Below are 21,870 nucleotides of genomic sequence, written 5' to 3' on the forward strand. Positions count from 1 at the left end.
TGAGATCCTGAGACCCATTGTTGAGCCATTCATCCACCACCATCACCTCATGTTTCAGCATGATAATGCACAGCCCCATGTCGTAAGGATCTGTACACAATTCCTGGAAACTGAAAATGTCCCAGTTCTTCCATGGCCTGCATACTCACCAGCCATGTCACCTATTGACCATGTTTGGGATGCTCTGTATTAACGTGTACGACAGCATGTTCCAGTTCCCACCAATATCCAGCAACTTTGTAACAGCCATGGAAGAGGAGAGGGACAAAATTATACAGGCCACAATCAACAGCCTGATCAACTCTATGCAAAAGAGATGCATTAGGCAAATGGTGGTCACTGCAGATACTGACTGGTTTTCTGATCCACGCCCCTACCTTTTTTTAAGGTATCTGTGACCAACATATATGAAATCCATAGATTAGGGCCTAATGAATCTATTTCAATTGACTGATTTCCTTATATGAACTGGAACTCATTCAAATCCAAAAAACTGTTACATGTTGCGTTTACATTTTTGTTCCGTGTAAATGTCCAAAGTGGAACCAGAACTTCCGCCATATTGGATTATTTCTTCTTCATTTATGAATCACTGGTAGAAATTCCATGTCATTTGTATCCATGCTCTTTGTACTGGTCCATATTTAAATTGTTGATTTGACAAAAGAGGCCCATAGAATTTTTGAATATATGACAGTTTGACACCAGTTTGATACAAGTGCAACTTAATGAACTTGGCTAACACTAATACATTTCTTATATTGAATTTCTAATACAATCATATTTTTATGTTATTTCCATTGACTCAAACATTAAGCTGTACGACACACAGTCGTACACTACATATAGTAGGGTAGAGTGGTAGCCATTCCAGGAGCATTATGCCATTAATCCACATGGTGGGCTGTGTGCTTATTTGTTTGGACACCCTTTATGACCTTTATTGTTGCGATCATCACATTCATCCCCATTTTTTTTGTGCCCAGACTTCCATGGTTTTGACCACTGCAACTGCTTTTTCAAGAGACAATTCCCCTCCTTGTGTGACATTTTTTTTGTTGCTTTGAATGGTTTAGCTCAATTCTTTTCATAGGCCAGAGTGGGATTTTTTCCTATTCCATAGAAAACACTACTATTGAAAAGGCCTCCAAGGGTTCTTATGTACAGACATTGCAAATGTCATTTTCGCTGCATAGCTTGGCTTCCGGACAAAGTTTTTCCAGTGTCCATTTTGACAGTTCTATACAGTAGCTCTCTTAATTAACAATTGTCATTTTTCAACGAAGCCCATCTAGTACCGAAACTTTACAGAGTTGAGTCAAACCATATTTTCAATATCACTTCCCTAGCCTCCTTCGCTGCCTCAATCACATTTTTGAATGTGTGTACATTTTCCCATGAGCTAGAGGTTATGGTTAGGGTTTCTGTTAGGGTTAGAGTAAGATAGCAAACAAAAACACTCCCCTCAAACACGCATGCTACTATTTAACACGACCCTGGTTATTATTTTTTAAATTTTTTTGTACTTTTATTTAACTGGGCAAGTCAGTTAAGAACAAATTCTTATTTTCAATGACGGCCTAGGAACAGTGGGTTAACTGCCTTGTTCAGGGGCAGAACGACAGATTTTTGACCTTGTCAGCTCGGGGATTCGATCTTGCAACCTTTCAGTTGCTACCTAGAATAATACAGACAAAGGTCCTCTCCATAGGGCATAACACTTCATTTGAATATTTTTTTTTTTTTAAGTAAACTGCTATTCGAACCCATTGTCAATGAAGGTACAACATGGCCTTTTTTTTAATCATAACTGGATTATCATCATGATGAATGTATGAACAAACAAAAAAACACACGTGGCTTTTTTGGTAGGCATATATACTGTATATAATATGTATCCACACTCTTACCACACATGTCACGAAGTTCAAGTTATTTCACAACAACAGCACCAAAGAGCTTTGATTGATTTATCACCTCCTCCCTTACATTCATTCATTCATTCATTCATTCATTATTTTTCAGATATACATACTAATCATCTATTAATTACGGACATTAATAATTTACAATAAAATAACAATTTTAGGTACAATTCTCATTTGTCTTTCTTTTGTACTACAGTAATTTCACTCACCTCATGCTCCTTTCCTACTAAACCTCCCGCCATGGTGACTGATCTTAAAACATTTCACACGGGAAAAGGTCTTAAAAGATTGCAAAACCTTCTGCACTGTTTTCAATCGTGTAGCATCAAGTTCAATTCTCTATATCCAACTATGCAAGCTGCTTACTGTAGTTCAAAAGCTTTTCCAGAACCCTTTCCTCCGTCCTCCCTTTGCCCAACCCCACACGTCCAAGCTTTTCTCCAACTCTTACATGGAAATCTGGACTACCACTCCAGTATTCTTAAAATCACAGACGAAAAAGTGGAATACTGCAGCTTTAAGACATAAAAGTTACAAATGTAGACTGTGTTTAAAATCATATTGGGAAAACCCTCACAAACCCATTTATAAAACAACTAGCACAGAACAATTGAACTATCATACTGTATGACAACATTTTTCTTTAGTTTGTTTTGGCCCAAACATAAAAACAAATACAAACTGGTATAAAATACTGTTATTGTAGTTTCATATTGCAAAACATCTGCATATGTAAATGCATTTGTATGTTAAATGCCTGTGTTCCTCATGAGTATCTGCAAATAGAAAAAGAGACCTGTGATATTTCCGTAAACTGAAATGTCATGTTTGACAAGGGCCGAACTCCAAGTTCACCATGCCATCCTGAACTGACAGTCTGTCACCTGAACTCCGCAAGCTGTAATGCTTGATAACTCTCTACTTCGAAACACTGTCTAACCAAAACAATCAAATAATAAAACACAAAATCAAAAAGGTACCATCATGTTACACCCATGGCCAATCACTGAAAAGCTTTGTGTGTAATGTGCCAATTACCTGCAGCAGCTAAACATGTGTGATGTGTTACCAAAACATAAACAGACTCATTTTTGTTGCTCTTTTTGTGATTGCTATTGCGGCAAAATAAATGTGAGAAAATGTTGCAAAAAAAATGCAATGCTGCCCCTATGCAATCTCATGGATATTTGTTTCTCTGAGTACTTGTATTGAAATTCACAACATGGAGTTGAAACTTTAATTTAGTGCAAAAGCTTAAAAACAATCACCCTGTTCTTGTAAGAATGAAATGTATGTCTTTGTTTTCCTCCCTCCGAGAGGCATCAGATGCTCAATTGGATTCACATGAACGACAACCACAACACAAACAGGACAGAAGAGGGCGAAACAAACAAAACCAAGGTGATAAAAAGCAAGGAGAGCAATGAAACGAATCAAAAACATCATTCGAAAACGTTTTTGTCCATACTCTCCTTGCCATTTGTCCGTGAGTAAGGTTCAAAAGCAGAAGAGCTCAGATAGCGGGCAGACAGTTCCTGTAGGTTCCCGGCCATAGAAAGCGGGTTGGAGGACATGCGGGTGGCCACGCTTCCCAGCAGAGAGGGCATGGGGAAGCTGAACAGGCCATGAGCTGACGGGGAGCTCTGAAGGCCCGCTACCGTCCCTGAACTGGTCACTATGGGCAGAGGGGGACTGCCCCCGGCCGTCCCTGAGCTGGCACCACTGCTGCTGCTGCTGCTTCCATTGCTGGCCATGCCCATGGAGGGCCCTCGCAGGGCGACACTCAAGGTGCCGTTGCCACAGTGCTGCAGGAGCCCCGGCAGACCTGGCGGCGTGAGGAGCCGGCCCTGCTCTAGGAGTCTTAATACACTGCAGGTGGCTGCCGTCTCCGACACCACCGAGCGCAGCTCTGAATCTTTGCCCTGGTCCTTCTTCTGCTTTGTGCGTCGGTTCTGGAACCAAACTTTAACCTTGAGGGAGGACACAAAACCAAATTCAGACAGAAAATAAGCATTAGAGACCTTAAGCAAAATAGGGCCTATTTTCCAAATGAACATACTTTGGATAATATGTATATTTTATCATCTCTGTGGGCATTTATTGCAACACCAATGTTTTCAGAAAATGACAATGATTTGGATTGTTGTGAATAATTCCGAATTCCCCTGTGGTCTCAGTATAGGTCATACTTTGATGGCCACATGATTTTAATTGTGATAGTAATAAAATGGGAATGAGACCAGGGGGCCCAGCTACCACCCCTTGACAGATTTAGTAGCTAATTTACAGAAATACGGATGAAATCACAACCTAATGCCATATAAATATTTATGTATCAATGTCACATTAATGGATGTTATCAGAGTCACACATAATTTGTATTTTTTCATAGTAGGTATGAGCATACACTATACAGTACTTTGTTTGGGGTCTAAACTTGAACTAAACTTTCCGTAAAGAAAAATGTGTGACGGGAGGCATGAATAACTCAATAAAATATTTTTCTCCTGGTAAAATGCAGAATGTAAGATAAAGTAGTAAGAAATTAATCAAATGTATTTCCATGACCTTTAAAATCTTTAGCATATTAAATAATTCATGAACTAAAGGACATGAAAGCAACAAAAGCAGGGTCAGATAGTAATGAGTATAAGGGCCGGCTCTAGCCTTTTGGGGGCCCTAGGCAAGATTTGGTTTGGGGGCCCTTGCTGGAAAAACTTGTTAGTGGACCCGCTATAATAATAATAATAGTAATAATACGTCGGTGAGAGAAAAACGTATTCATATATTTTTGTTAATTTCCTGCAATTCTACATATTTTGCCATGGGGCGTAGAGAAAGTTTTGCAGTTGCCATGGGGCGTAGAGAAAGTTTTGCAGTTGCCATGGGGCGTAGAGAAAGTGTTGCAGTTGCCATGGAGTGGCGAAAACATTTAGCAATTTTATAACAAATTTCATGCAATTTTACTAATTTTGCCATGGAGTGGAGATACATGTTTCCTATTTTAAAGCTACTTTCCTGCAATTCTACACATTTTGCCATGGAGTGGAGATGCATGTTTCTTATTTTAAAGCTACTTTCCTGCAATTCTACACATTTTGCCATGATTTATGCCATGTTAATGATATCTGAGTGAGGAAGACTTACAAAATCAATGGGGGCCCCTTGGAGGTCAGGGCCCCGGAGCACATGCCTTGCATGGCCTGCATGCCTGGTCGGTATTTTTACCATAATTACTTCAAGTTTAGATTTAAAAAATTCTAAGTTGGCTAACTGAGTGACTGGCAGTGACTGACATAACAATTGAAAACTGCACAACCAAATTTCAAAATTCCACCTTGTGTATTCCACTATTCTAACTCTCAACAGTATATTGAGAAACGGATTGAGTTGAGACCCTGAACGCCTATGCCGCTTATGCCCGGGGCTGGCCCTGATGAGTTTATATGTATGTATGTGTCTGAAGTATAACAAGGACTGAGGTATTACAAAGTAAAGTAAACGCGTTTCTATTCCACGTTTGATAGTCATTCAACAATAAAAATAGACCTATCTTTTCCCATTTGGGTTTTATAAATATACATTTTATATAATAAATTCCTTTTAAAAAATGATAACAGGAGTTAGTATTTTTTTGCATTTCTTCATGTTTTTCCCCACCTCTGTCAAGTCCGTGGCAATCAAATCTGATTGCTTTCATATGTCCCATAATTAGAGGGAATGTGTCTCAATCAATGAGCCTCCAGCTACAGTACCTCAAACGGCAGCTACTTCAATCACATCTGAATGGTATGTTTTCCCTCATGTTGTTGTTGTTGTTGTTGTAGATAAACAACTCAGTAAATTCACAAGGCTAGCAGGTTAATCGCAAATCTATTTTACACACTGTAAGTAAGGAATTACATTATGATAACCATAACAATTAGTGAACATCTTTTATCTGAGAGGATACATTTTCAACAACGTCCAACGAGGGGCTCTAAAGCCAACAACCCAAACAAAGGTGATTAGGTGTGCACACTTCAGCAAATGGCTGCCCTTTCTTAATGTAACACCCCAAGAGTGCTTCGGAACAAAAATTGTATTTCATGATGCCGTCATTAGAGCCCACTTCATCAATGCATGAACGAGACATTTGAAGATTTAAAGTAATCAAGTAGCATGGCTGCGTGGAACATTTAATGTTGCATGTGAAAAGACGTTAAGAAATTCAAGCCTATTGTCCTCCCTGTGAATGGGGACCTAACAGCTGCGTGAAGTCTAAAGTACCATTATTCTCTATTGAAAACCACCAAAGAATTCTGAATTCAATTGTGTGCTGACATGGTTAACCACATGTACTGTATACTGTAGCTACATACAAAATAAAAGCATCAAATGTATGGGTCATAAATACATTTTTTAACTTTTTTTAATGTATGTATATGCTAGATCATTATGAATATTTATTGTGATGATCAGAAATGTGTGAGAGAAACATGTCACTATGTTGTGACTCACAGAAAATACCTGAGCATAATGCTCCAGTCCAACATCTGTCCAAAGTCAAGCTAGTTTAGGCCCGATTTTCAGCATTCATGACATACCGTAATAAACATATGCAAATGTGGCTGACCATGCCATTAGCCAGCTTGCAAGATAAATAAATAAATAGAATTGTGCTGCAAATATGTCGGCCTGAGTTCTGCAGCAGAAGTGAAAATTATACATTGAAGGGTAACTAGGTTTGGTATCTCTTGTCGAGAGCGAGCAGATAAGCGCAAATACAGTTCACCGACAGTGTATGCAGCGTGACCTTTCTCTGACCTCACAGCTAAGGCCTGTGGACTAGAAAACTGAAAATATGGCTAACATGGCAATAGAATTGACTGCGATTGCATAGTTCATTAAGCGAAATACAACAACATATATTTTATTTGAGTTTTGTATATGATCATTACCTGACAATAGTATTGCTGGAGCTATGTGATCAGTGAAACAGTTTTCCACATGTTTTTATTATCTTCTAAATGATTTTAGTAAGAAACAATTAGCTAACCAGTATGCTAAATAAAATGTCAGCTGGGTTATAGTAACAATTAAATAGATTGTAATGGAATGGGATATGACAACAAGTATGATGACAATATGGAAAGCATTTTTCAAATTTGAGATAAGATTTGAAAATTCCTAAGGGTCGTTGTGTGTAGATTTTGATAAAACACAACGTTTAACAGTAACTGTTGTATCACATACACTATATATACAAAAGTATGTGGACACCCCTACAAACTAGTGGATTCGGCTATTTCAGCCACACCCGTCGCTGACAGGTGTATAAAATCAAGCATACAGCCATTTGTCTCCATAGACAAACATTGGCAGTAGACTGGCTTTACTGAAGAGCTCAGTGACTTTCAACGTGGAACTGTCATTGTATGCCACATTTCCAACAAGTCAGATCATCAAATTTCTGCCCTGCTAGAGCTTCACTGGTCAACTGTAAGTACTGTTAATGTGAAGTGGAAACGTCTAGGAGCAACAACGGTTCAGTCGCATAGTGGTAGGTCACACAAGTCACAGAACGGGACCTCCGAGTGCTAAAGCGTGTAGCGCATAAAAATAATCTGTCCTCGGTTTTCAACACTCACTACCGAGTTCCAAACTGCCTCTGGAAGCAACGTCAGCACAAGAACTGTTCGTCGGGAGCTTCATGAAATAGGCTTGTGTGCGGCTGCTCAGCCATGGAAACCTAAGTTCACAGTGCACAATGCCAAGCATCGGTAGGAGTGCTGTAAAGCCAATGCATTCTCTGGAGTGATGAATCACGCTTCACCAGTCCGACAAACTAATCTGGGTTTGGCTGATGCCAGGAGATGCTACCTACCCGAATGCATAGTGCCAACAGTAAAGTTTGGTGGAGGAGGAATACTAGTCTGGGGCTGTTTTTCATGGTTTGGGCTAAGCCCCTTAGTTCCACTGAATGTAAATTATAATGCTGCAACATACAATGACTTTCTAAACGATTCCGTGCTTCCAACTTTGTGGCAATAGTTTGGGGAAGGCCCTTTCCTGTTTCAGCATGACAATGCCCCAGTGCCTAAAGCGAGGTCCATACAGAAATGGTTTGTCGAGATCGGTGTGGAAGAACTTGACTGGCCTGCACAGAGACTTGACCTCAAACCCATCGAATACATTTTGGGTTGAATTTTGGGTTGAATTGGAACACTGACTGCGAGCCAAGCCTAATCGCCCAACATCAGCGCCCAACCTCACTAATGTTGCTATGGCTGAATGTAAGCAAGTCCCAGCAGAATTCTGATGTTCCAACATCTAGTGGATAGCCTTCTCAGAAGAGTGGAGGCTGTTATAGCAGTCAAGGGGGGACCAACTCCATATTATTAATGCCCATGATTTTGGAATGAGATGTTCGACAAGCAGGTGTCCACATACTTTTGGTCACGGAGAGTACATCTACACTCTAACTAAATGTAACCATATTCCAATAATAGTGATTTTATTTAAAAAAACATTGAACATCTAATTGTCAAATCATAGTGTTAAAGCAGGTGAGCTGGTTCTACTCTTTTAGGCAATATTCTGGTGTTTTGTTGCGGAAAACTGAGCCTGTCAAGCATGACACATCAACTATGCTACCCATAGATAGATAGGCTAGAAGTTTTTTTTTAAGTTACATTTTTTTGTTACACATGCATTAAATTGCCCCTCCCTGTTGCAAACAACAAGCTTCCATGCTCCCTGTCACAATGGGAGTTACGGCTGATTTAAGATGAAACTGTTAACCCTGTTATGGTCAACACTTTTACTTTCATTTTTCTTAATTTAACCTCTTGAGATGGGAAACCGTGTGTTACATGAAGTTGAGCATGTGTTTTTTATGACAGAATGTTCAAATTAGGTGAAATAAATCATTATTATTGACAAAATTACACTACCCAAAAGGCCCTTCATTGAACAATCCGATAACATACTATCTGTGATAGCACAGAACATAGATGTAGTATTGCACTTGCCATTTTTATTTACTCATGGTCAGAGGGGAAAAAGGCACATGTATTGTGTATTGCTTGAATTACCTGAGTTTCAGATAGATTTAGCTGGCGGGCCAGCTCTGTTCGTTCCCTCCCAACCACATACTGGCACCTCTGGAACTCCATCTCCAGACGATAGAGTTGCTCTGCAGTGAAAGAGGTCCGGGTTCGTTTGGGACGGTCCAAATCCAGTCCCTTTGGCAGAATGATTTCTCGTATAGACCCTTTGGCATCTACAACAAGGAACAAGTGACCATTGAAGCTTTATCAATGATAGCTATTTTCAATTTTAGAAACACTTGTGGGTCATCGGGTAGCCTAGTGGTTAGAGAGTTCGAATCCTCGGTCTGTCGGGAAGTGAGCTGGCAACCAGATATGAAATCCATGAAGCCATTACCTGCCTTTGAGCAAAGCACTTAACAGCCCCCCTGCACCTCTCCAAATACCTGTGTATGTGTGTCTTTTGGAGGGGTTGGGTTAAAAGTGGAAGTCAGATTTTTGACCAATAAAGTGATCTCTTAGTCTGAATTTAATCACATCAGAATGACCATTCATCCTTTTTGTAATATCTGTATGCCTACTGTTGTCCATGAAATTGATGATTGTCTTCAATGAAAGACTTAGGTCTTGAGGATCTCTGTACATCTCCATTGAATTACATTACACAATCCAAAATGTTTTGATAACTAAGAATGTCTGCAAAATGGAAAAATGAACCATCCAGGTACGCACATGAATATGGTGCAATATTTATATGAATGCATACAATGCACAATATCAATCACAGTTCTACGCATTACTTCAGTTGATACACTGACATTTTCCCAACCAACTACTGTACTTTGCAGACTAACTACGGGTAACCTCAAGTGCACTAAAACCAGTTTAAAAAAAGAACCGTCTTTAATTCATTTGAAAAGTGCCGTTTACAGAAGAAAGTTGATTGAAAAAAAAGAATAAAACATCTACAAAATACAGCGATATTATCCATTTATTTCATTGTGATAATTTACTTTTACCAACTCATTTATTGCAGTAATACTTTAAATGATCATATTTTATCATGTCAATCAGAACTCTCTCCTAAAATGAGTCAACTAACCTCAAACGTGTTTTTTCCTCTAGGTTTCTACAATCCAAATCGAATGTGTACAGTAGTTAAAAAGTTGTACTTTTTGTCATGTGAATGGAAAATAATTCAAGGATATACATTTAAATCATTTGATTTGATATTAATTCCATAGCTGTATTAGCTTTTATTGACTTAATAGAAAAGAGAGAAAATATAGTAGGGAAAGGTTATTTCTCAATGAACTTAAATGTATTATTACTTTTTATAGTTTTTATATAGTATTATTATTTCTCTCATCTAAAAGCAGCAAAAGATAAATGTTCATACTTTTAGGTTATCTTTGAATGTAGTTTTCATTTAGTTGTTAAATTATTTCTATACCAATTAGCAAGGATTATTCCTATTTTTTAAACAGTCTCTGTTTAACCAACTGTGTTAAACAGAGTAGATAAATGATGTGTGCTTATTCTGTGGCAATTTACCCCTGAGGCCAGACGACGCTCATAACAATTAGCACATTTATTTGTATTAACTACATATGAAATAGCTTGAATCAAAGATGATATAAGCAAATACATTTTACGTCCATTAGTACTGTCATTCAACATCTGTATCTGAATAAGACAGCGAACACCTATATATCATATTCTTTTAAGCTTCTCTGAATATTCTTTTCAAATACAAAGTGTTTTTCAAAAGGAGAAATTGTATAGTATATAGCAGCGTGAAAATGCGTTCTTAATTTAGAAACCAAATGTATTTAGAAACCTTAAATAAAGGTTTGCTATGATTCTTTAAGTGTGCCCTACAATTCAATTTCAGAAGAAACACAATTGTTGTGAATCATTTTTGACACAAGGAGCATGTCACAAGGTGTATGTCACAAGTGTTACATAAGTCATGAAAATATGGACATAAATGCTCAAAAATGTATGTTTTTATTTACACTTTTATATTTGTATTTACTCCTAATTCAGAATGTTTTTTTTGTTTGAAAAATGCAGCATATCTCACATAGCAAATGATCTTATTTCTTCCTGTGGGTACATATAAAGTAAAGCAATGAGTAAATAGACCCCATACGCTTCAGCATTAGAACATATGAGTAGAAATCCTCTCACCTCTGACGAGTATTCTACGGCAGTAGTCTGGGTCCCCCGTGCTAGCTCGGTTCTTCTCACAGTTTTCCGCCATCCCAGATGGTGAGAAGGACTCCTGCTGATTCTTTAGGAAGGTTTTGGAAAGGTTTCCCTGGGAATCCTTGCTGTCTTTCCCATCCTTTAGTCCGTTCTTCAGCCCCATCCCCGGTTCTGTCTCCTGGTTGTATCTGACCTCCATAATCACTTATCCTCTCCGATATTTCTTTCCTCCCCCACTTTCTTTCCTTTGTCAGATGAAAAAAGGGATTGCAGAGAGTATTGCGCGTTGTGTTGTCTCAACACTGTGGCTTTGTTTTAACACAGCACCTTTTAGACCAGAGAGTCACCTACCTAATGCTCGGGGAGCGCTTACCTCACCTGCCAAGGTGCCCTATTTTCATTGTCCAACTCACTTGCCCAATGATCATGGACTTATCACTGAAACTTAAAAGCGATTTAATGCCACCTCGCCTTGTTACATACACATCAGGCTGATAGATGATCTCCAAATAATCAGAGCGATGGATCGACACGCTCGCTGTTTCAATTGATTACGGTCATTTTGCTGCTTCCACATTTGCATTGCCTCATGAATACACTAAATTGTTTGGGAAATATATCAGGTCCTAATAGAGGGGTTCGCTCACTCTGTCCTCATCTGTCAGCCAGCTCTCAGTCAGGGAATCAAGAGAAATGATTGGTCTCGCTTTGCAAAATAGCCTCCCTGAGCACACAGACACAATCACAGGGGTACAACACTTCCAGAAAAGTTCCCAGGCACTTCATTCTTTGATCCCCGGAACATGGCCCGCCATTTTCAACGTTTCTCCGGAGTTGGTTGTCTGGCCACGATGGCTAACTTTAATCGCATTTATTGTGTCTTTTGCCAATGATCGTCCCTCTGCAACATAGAGCTCTTGCCGATATAGTACTTTCACAGGCGAGTGGGAGTAAGAGAAGGATAGAGAGAGAGCGAGGGAGGGAGACCGAGATAGAGAGAATAAAGCAGAGGCGGAGAGACAGAGGATACAGAATAAAGTGAATCCACCCCGATAGGAATTTGTACTCTCCACGAAAGCTGATTCACAAAAACCACCTGGCTCTGCTTAACAGGAACTGTGTTAAAGTTTCCTGTGTCGTCCCACGTCACTCAGCACGACGAACAACAGCAGGAAGAGCTGCCCACAGGTCCTAGTCATTAATGTAGTGTCCCCACCATTCATATAAGAAGCAGTCTGCTGCATTTCTAATCTTAATCTGAAAAACACAAAAAGGGGACAAAACTTGTCATTAGTGCCCCTGCACTCACACCAGTGGAACGGCCCCCTCTCCAGCACTTCCTTCCATCCCACTATCCACCCACCCACCCACCAACTCTTAGCTATTTCCATTGTCAGAGCAACAAAATCTCAGGGAGTAATCCAATAAGACCATTGATTAGGCTACAATGATTCAATTCAAACCAATGGCCTTGTGCAAGGAACATTCTCCGGCCCTTCTCGTCACCTTGCGGGGCCAGAAGCCCTCTTCAAGCTGTCCCCCTCCCTGAACACCAATAATTCCTTTATGGGAAACAGGGAGGAAAAGTAGTGAAAGATGGCAATTATCTAATTGGACTATTAATAAACAATTCTGTGAGTGTGGCTGCCAGGCAGCAGTCTTGGGGTGGGTTTAAGGGCCGCATGTTGCACTAACTTTATTCACTGAGTGTTTGGGGACGACTGGTTGAAGTGGAGAAGGAGCGATTGTTCAAGAAATGTAAAAGGGGGCTAAAAAGGGAGCGACTGAAGGGGAATTCTGCTTCTCAAGCTGTGTTGCTGAGCTTCAGCCTGGGAAACAGCTTGTACACGCAGCCCTGTGGCCTCTCGGGTTCCAACAATGGCTCATCTTGAAATATCCAGTCCCCAATTGCTAGTTCTACAGCAATATTGCAAAGACACTGTAAATTAGTGTGAATATAATGTGAAAATTCAAAATCCATGTAATAGGCAGGAAAATAGTATGTACATTCAAAAGGTTGAGTATTAAAAATATCGATGGGTGTGCTTTGTTGAGAAATGAAATGCTCTATTCTCTTTTTGACACTTAGCTTCTGCATGTCTTTTCACAAGCTTCGCAGCTAGTTTGATTTTATTCCATTGTTCTTATCACAATGTAATAGTTGTGTTTCTCATTTTTAATTATGAGCTCACTTGAAAGCTTTGTATACATCAAACAAGATGGTAAAACAGTACATCAGTAACAGTCGCTCTATACTTGTGCAATGTTGTAATTACTATAGTAACAACATTCTATTAACATGCTGTTACGTGGTGATTTTAGTCATCACTTTACAATGGCGTTGTTTTTTTTGGGGGGGGTGAAATAAGAAACGGATTGCAACAATCAAAAATCAGATTGCAACAACTTAAATGCTGGTACTAGTGCAACAACATGGTTCAGATACAGGTAGAAGAGCAAGTTCATGTGAAGTGTTACCAGGACCAGCGAATGCGCTATTTACTGGTCAAATTGTGAATGGTTGGGCACAATATGAAGAGGCAGTGGTGGTGCTGTGGTTATTAAAGGGGCATGGTCTTCCCCAGTAACAGTCCTGGCAATGCAGGGTGCCCTCGGATAAGATTGTAAAAGCTAAATGAATACATTTAGAGGCTGCACCCCATGGCGCTGCATTGGCGTTGATTTTGTCACTTCCACTCTATCCAAAAAGAAGGTTACATCCCTCCCAATAATGGCCATTATTCAAGAGAGACATAACAGTCTTAGTAATAGTAACATTTTGCAACAGAGATAGCACTATAGCATTATCCTCCCACAAATACAGTGGTTTCTGCTTATAAGAATCACAGACAAAATAATCATTTATGGTGGAAGAAAACGGAACAGAGGCCTTTGTAGACTTAGAATTGCTTACTATGCTTGTAAGAAGCAATTGGTTATAAGATTGTCAAAATGTTCCAAATTGTGTGGGTTGAATTTGGTTCTTTTAAAATAAGAAAATTGTGGTACACATTATTTGTATATGTATCTACAAGTATGGCAGATGGTAGGGAAACTACCCCTCATTTTCCCCCTCAACCTGTGTCACCAGGAACCCACTTCACATGATCCCTTCATATAACATGCATCTGTAGCTCCATTCAGAGCCTCTCTCAGAACACCTAATAGCAGCAGCCCACAACTGGAAGCTCTTAAACATACATATTGGTCATCATGGGTGGGCTAGCGACTGTTTACAGAAAAGGCCAAGTGCAAGCAGGGACACTACCACTAGCAGTTCTAGTAAAGCGCTAACACATTCATCATGATCACAGCCAGCGTGATTAGTGGGAAGGTCCAGTATCAGAGCCTTGCTCTTTCAGTGTGATTGTGTGTGTGTGTGTGTGTGTGTGTGTGTGTGTGTTTGTACAGTGTAATGGATTGGGAAACAGAGAGAGGACATTTCAATATCATTCTGTCAATCAAGGCAGAAAACTGGAGGTTTAAACTAAACACATTTATGCCTGGATAGAAATCAATGTGTTTCACAAACAGGCGCCGGAAATCAAATAGGCCTGCACATAAAATACAAATCTGTTCAATTGGGGTGGCATGATGATGTGGTGTGAAATTTGTAGCGATCTCGAAGATGAAATGGTAAATGTTGATGCAGACCAGACAATAACATCCATCTGTGTTTATATTAGAATTCCTTTATGCTGCCTAAGCAAAGGCACTCCTGGCATTAGTGATGAGCAAGTTCAGTCAACAGAGAGAGCCCGAAAACTATATTCTTGATAATAGGTCATTGATGCCTAATTACCAAGCTTCCCAGTATTTTCTTTGGGTAATGTTACTTGGCACCCTCTAACAAAGCCTCTAATAGAAGTTAACTTGCTACCAGGGGATAAGTCTTGGCAAGTTATACAAAATGTGTTAATTCAAGGTAAAGATGTGTATTGAAAGAGTTTTATGTTTACAATTAGCATGATTATATTCCTTATGGTAGTAAACCCAGCTGTTACCCAAACTGAATGATGTATTAAGGAGCTTGTTCTTTCTAGGTACATAGGGGCCTGCACAGGCGGCTGAGCTGGAGAATCTTGTGTGGTTTACAGCTGGTTTCACATTTACTTTTTTCTTTCTTGTCAAAACCCTTGAGCCATGTGGTTCCAAGTGATCTTGTGAAAACAAACTTTCCTCCCTATTATATTCAACATTTTGAGACACGGGGTTTAAAAATGACCAATTGTGACAACTGCGCAAATAATTGGGATTATGGGTTTGTGTTGGCTTCAACACAAACGCCAGATGTTCTTAAAGGTCCTAGCTGCTCCATTGTTTTCAAAGAGAGGGGGTGTCAGCTATCTTACGCCTTTTCTCAATCAACAGGTTATACAGACAAAGTGCACACAATACCCCTTAACGACAAAGCGAAAACAGGTTTTCAGAAATGTTTGCAAATGTATGAAAATTAAAAAACAGAAATACCTTATTTACATAAGTATTCAGACCCTTTGCTATGAGACTCGAAATTGAGTTCAAATGCATCCTGTTTCCATTGATCATCCTTGAGATGTTTCTACAACTTGGAGTCCACCTGTGGTAAATCCAATTGATTGGACATGATTTGGAAAGGCACACACCTGTCTATACAAGGTCCCACAGTTGACAGTGCATGTCAGAGCAAAAACCAAGCCAAGAACACAGTGGCCTCATCATTCTTAAATAGAAGAAGTTTGGAACCAACAAGACTCTTCCTAGAGTTGGCCATCCGGCCAAACTGAGCAATCGGGGGAGAAGGGCCTTGGTCAGGGAGGTGACCAAGGACCCGATGGTCACTCTGACAGCGCTTCAGAGTTCATCTGTGGAGATGGAAAAACTTTCCAGAAGGACAATCATCTCTGCAGCACTCCACCAATCAGGCCTTTATGGTAGAGTAGCCAGACGGAAGCCCCACCTCAGTAAAACGCATATGAAAGCCCTCTTGGAGTTTGCCAAAAGGCACCTAAAGACTCTCGAACCATGAGAAACAAGATTCTCTGGTCTGATGAAATCAAGATTGAACTCTTTGGTCTGAACACCAAGCGTCACGTCTGGTGGAAACCTGGCACAATCCCTACGGTGAAGCATGGTGGTGACAGCATCACGCTGTGGGGATGTTTTTCAGTGGCAGGGACTGGGAGACTAGTCAGGATCAAGGCAAAGATGAAGGGAGCAAAGTACAGAGAGATCCTTGATGAAAACCTGCTCCAGAGCACTCAGGACCTCAGACTGGGAAAAAGGTTCACCTTCCAACAGGACAATGACCATAAGCACACAGCCAAGACAACACAGGAGTGGCTTTGGGACAAGTCTCTGAATCTCCTTGAGTGGCCCAGCCAGAGCCCGGACTTGAATCCGATAAAACATCTCTGGAAAGAAGTTAAAATAGCTGTGCAGCAACACTCCCCATCCAACCTGACAGAGCTTGAGAGGATGGGAGAAACTCCCCAAATAGAGGTGTGCCAAGCTTGTAGCGTCATACCCAACAAGACTCGATGCTGTAATCACTGCAAAGGTGCTTTAACAAATTACTGAGTAAAAGGTTATGCTTATGTAAATGTGATTTTCTTTAAATGAGCGAACATTTCTAAAAACCTGTTTTTGCTTTGTCATCATGGGGTATTTTGTGTGTAGATAAGAGGGAAAAAACGATTTAATCAATTTTAGAATAAGGCTGTAACGTAAAACAAAATGTGGAAAAAGTCAAAGGGTCTGAATACTTTATGAAGGCACTGTACATATTACACCATCGCTGAAATGTAGCCTATAAATGAAAATAAGGAGAGAAAAAATTACTTAATGTCTTGATATTTCATAACGTCTTGTTGTACTGATGTTTCAATTAACAAGACCTAAATAAATTATGCTTCATGTCATGAATCAGAAATTAGGCAACATAATCATATTCCACCAAAGCATTACTGTGAGACCTGTTCTCCCTCAGTGGGCTCAGTGAGGGGGAGGGAGAGGACGAGGAACAAAAGCCAGAGAGAGGCAGAGTGAGGGGATTTTTTCAATAGGTAGGCCCTCATCACATATCGGACCTGTCTCTATGTAGTGACTGCTCTAAAACTGTACACTGTATATTCGGTACAACTCACAGCAGAGTTATCCTTTGTAATTCTCGATCATGCAATACAGTTAAGATGATGTTAAACGTAGAGCACCACAGCCGTCCCCACTCGGTCTCCCATGTTTCCAAACAATCACAAAGATTTACCCCAAAAATCCATCTGCGCGCCTGAATGACATTCATTGTTGGGTGGGAAAATGATCTATTTTGAAAGGCTTTATGGGTCTTTTCATCACGACTGTTATCCTTAGTCTAAAGGTACACAGTGACTGACATTGGCACATAACTGTTCCAGAGATACAAAGAAACTGCTCAAATTACACCTGTAGCAATTACTACAATGATGAATTATATAGGACAAAGAGTGCTATCTAAAACTACTCAGGAATACTGTAGAAAAATCTAAGGACCATACTGGCTTCATCATAGCTTTTCAATAGTAGATTAGTGAATGAACACTTTGATGTTTTCTTTCTTTTTATATACCAGCATCCTGACTATTCAGAAAATACAGATATTGAAAAATACAGCGGTCAATGTGAAATATTCATATTTTCTAAAAAAAAAAATGGTTTTATTCATTTAAATCACATGTCAAACTCATTCCACAGAGGGCCGAGTGTCTGCCGGTTTTTGCTCTTCCCTTGTATTTGATTGGTGAATTAAGGTCACTGATTAGTAAGGAATTTCCCTCACCTGGTTGTCTAAGTCTTAACTGAAAGGAAAAATCAAAAACCTGCAGACACTGGGCCCACCATGGAATGAGTTTGACACCCCTTATTTAAAGTAACTGCCCAGTGAAAATCTCACTTTAAAAACCCCTTCTCAAACTTGTATCTCAAACAGACCATTAAACAAATTATTGCAATTCACTCATGGAGAATGATGTCGCCCTGTCTCGTTGGCTGAGTTGGCCAATCAGTATACGCCCACACCATTCCAACACAGAAAATCTGCTTTTTAACATAATTATTTACAATTTTTTTGGAAGGAAAAGTATTTCTTTGTAATTAACTATAGGTCATATTTCCTAGAAATCTAGAAACACTGGACAGTTAATCATAACTCGATTGTGGGCCTAATCATACTAACGTGGAGTGATGTAACACCATGCTTTGGAAGACAACAGCGCAATTGGTTCAACACAAAGATATTAATGGGAGGTAGGCAGACAGTGTCAAAACAAGGTGTCAATTTCAATTTCCCTCACCATCTTGTGGCCAACAGCATGAGTGGAGGCCTGAGATGCCTTCATCAAGCCAGAACATCAGCAAAAAAACATTGAATAAGAAATCTGATTTCATTAAGACTAAAGGAAACACTGTAGTTTTGTAATGAGGAGTAAGTAGCGCTAGTAAATTGCCAGGGATGCGGTACGAAGAGTGAGCTTGCCGATATACTGTACTATAACTCTCAAGGCTATGATTTTAAAAGGAACTTCATTCTCGACTTATGAGGATATACTCAAATCAGATACGGTTCACATCCCAGCTAACTGAACATGCCAGAGAGAATAGAAAAGGCTGGAAAACAGAAACAATTACACATTACAGCATTTAAGGCTGCAATCAGCTGTTGAACCAAAAACAAAGCCGGCATCCTGCCACCTGTTTTGGTAAACAGCTTAGGGATGGGGCTTGAGAAATATAACCACTCTTGAATTCATAGACAGAGCTAAGGATGCAAGGACTGAACATCCATGAGATCAAGGGCTCTATTCAATCTGTATCACTGAAGCGATAGAATTGAAGAAATGTAGCATTGCCTTTGAATTTCAGTCAATGCTGAACTTCCGTGATACAGATTGAATAGAGCCCCTTAACTACAGATTTAACCATGTTTTGAAGCTATACAGTGTTTGTTTACATTGACTTTGTTTACAAACATTGGAGTAAAACAAGAATATATTCGAGGTTCTGATGGGGTACGAAAGTTGAACTAAGCTCATGAGGCATTTATAAGTTATTTTCTTCAAGAATCAATGGCTATATATCATTAGTTTAACTGTCCAAAAATTGACTTTGCAACTGCAGATTGCCCCTTTAATGTACATGACGTGTATTGTTTTCATTTAATGTGTATCATTGTCCCCGTCTATCACTATCACCAGACAAAATGAACACACTCCGTTCAAGGTTAGGAGGGAAAAAACTATAATAATAGTGATGCCTGGCAGTTTTAAGTGAAGAATTGTTACAAACGTCCTCCAAACCATTTGTAAACGCTGAAGCATTTCCTCAATCATCAAACAGCATTTTATCTGGATCTGTAGCCATATGTGATCATTCAGTCTCCAAAGAAAATCAATACCTTCATAAGTACTTCTTCACTGAACAAATCAGTGCAGTGAACCACGTATGCACAACAACAAATAGCTGGATAAATTCAGCTCTTTTAAAATATGTTCCCATTACTCTGTGTTTAGTCTTTCTGTATTGGGGTGATAATCTTGTCAAGTGTATGTATGGCCTGATCTTCCTAGTCAGACAGGATTGTAAGTGCTCTCTTTATTGGAGGCTCCTGAAGCCAATATCGAGGGGGAAAACACATTCTGCTTGGATCAGTCAGGAGAAACAGAATCTTTCCAACATTGGCAATGGTTGATAGAGGAAAGGGAAAACGGATTATTGTGCTGAGTGATCAATAACTTGATAAAACGTATACGTGTGTAGTACCATATATTTGTAAGACAATACATCAATTCAATTTTGCAGGTACCGTTGCCCAACATGGCATCAATGAAAATGTATGTTTAAGGGTAACGCTTAATGCTAAAATCCTTTGACCTGTAAAGCATTTAAGAGCAAACACTTTCAATAAACCATCTAAAACACATTTACATGTACATAAAGTCCAGATTGCTTTCATTAAGGGAATAAGAAAAGTAGCATATACATACAACACTGTCCGAGATTATAAAATGAGTTTATGTTCATGTTTAGTTGAATGAATCTATTTCCTATTCAAATACTGAAGCATAAAACAATGAATGGAACAAGGGTCTTCACTGTAACATTTTGGGCATTTAAATGTTTTTACAGGAGAAAACATTCAGTATTTTGAAGAATGATTTAGTGTTTGTGTTTACATACAGTAGCTATTCAACGGCAGCAATTCTGAAATGTGATAGTCTTGCATTGTCAACTTCATTCATCTTTAGTTTGACAATATAGTCAACAGTGTCTAGAGATGTATTACCTTAGCTACATGAGATTTTGGGTGTTGGGCCTCACTACTGTATCCAATTTCAGCCACCATAACCTTTATGGTCGGTGTTCTAGTTGATGAAAGGTTGTCCTGGAAAGATATTCACTTTGTCTTCAGCAAAGTGGTGAAGTCCGTTGGTATCATCAGAAACATTAGTGGTTTGGTTCATCAGGCTTGCTTCCCAAGACTATACTACAGCTTCATTTACCCATATATAATTGAATGCAATATTGTCTGGGCCAGTACATATGCTTCCTACTTACACAAATTACTCATCACACAGAAGAAATGTGCAAGACTATCCAGCTCCTCTAACTACTTGGCTTCATCTTCCCCCCTGTTTAAGAAACTCAATATGTTGTCTATCTACAACATTAATATACTCCAATTATGCAAATACACATACCTCCCAGACAGCCTACCCAAACCCTTCCACTGATTCTTCCAGGTTAATTCCCAAATCTAAAGCATACAACACACTGTGACACCCTTCACCCTCCTCATTGCTGCACCTCACATAGTCAATTCTCTATGAACCTTCACATTGCCAAAACATCATCAACCCTCAATAACTTCAAGCGAAGACTAGGGGTCAGCGTGACTACCCAGTAGTCTCCTCCATGTAGCCTAACTCTCACACACACATACTCAAATGTTCTTTCTTGTATACCGAGTATATCATGTACATTTTATATGCTCTGTTTATCTGATTGAACACATTTTATTGTATTTAGATTTGTATATTGGTTTTGTGGTGTGGTTTTCATATAAGCCCCTTTGAGCTTCCAACCTCACCTGCACAGCGTTTTTGGAGTTGTTAAAAAATATATACCGTTGGGTATAAGGTTAAATCATCCTCAAAGCTCTGCTTATAGGAAATCCTAAAGACTCCAATTTGTTTGCAAGGTATTTAAACTCGTCTGGCAGCTACTTACACTTTAGCTCTAAAATTAGTTAATGGGGGAAATTAGGGGGAAGAACTACCTCCAATTTTTTCAGACACTGATTTGGGAATTAAAGCAGTCGATGTGGCTATTTCACAGTTTTAGATTACATTTTTAACTGGCATGCCTACTTTAGAACAATAAATCATTAGAAAAATTGATGATTAATGTAACTCCATCAAAATGCTCTGACATAGACCACTGTGAATGCAAGTGAGAAAAATGACATCTAAGCTGGACTACTCTTTGAGTAGAATACCCAAAATGCTCTCCACTGCCCCGTATTCCCAAAGAGCTGATGTGTAAATAGCACCAACTATGATGGTTGCTATATGTCAATCAGAATATTTCATTTGACATTTGGATGGTGAATTTGTTGCCTTGGTATACAATACATCACAAATGTAATGTTTTTTTATAAGAGGTAAGGAGCCTCAAACAAACCATGACAA

The 21,870-nt window shown here is 39.3% G+C and overlaps 2 protein-coding genes across 2 annotated transcripts in view; one reads left to right on the forward strand and one right to left on the reverse strand.

Annotated features, from left to right (window-relative positions):
- The window catches only part of LOC110502418 (cytosolic phospholipase A2 zeta), a 57,197-nt gene that overhangs the window by 5,836 nt on the left and 29,491 nt on the right, over positions 1-21,870 (forward strand). The window lies entirely within an intron of this gene.
- On the reverse strand, positions 500-12,411 carry LOC110502416 (ventral anterior homeobox 1). Its single transcript, XM_021580442.2, has 3 exons — positions 11,153-12,411; positions 9,005-9,192; positions 500-3,898 (listed from the first exon to the last, which is right to left on the reverse strand). Exons 1-3 carry the CDS (start codon positions 11,367-11,369, stop codon positions 3,371-3,373), a joined length of 933 nt encoding a protein of 310 aa, XP_021436117.1. The 5' UTR covers positions 11,370-12,411; the 3' UTR covers positions 500-3,370.

The sequence above is a fragment of the Oncorhynchus mykiss genome, chromosome 23 (genome assembly GCF_013265735.2).
Source record: "Oncorhynchus mykiss isolate Arlee chromosome 23, USDA_OmykA_1.1, whole genome shotgun sequence".
Classification (NCBI taxonomy): Eukaryota; Metazoa; Chordata; class Actinopteri; order Salmoniformes; family Salmonidae; genus Oncorhynchus; species Oncorhynchus mykiss.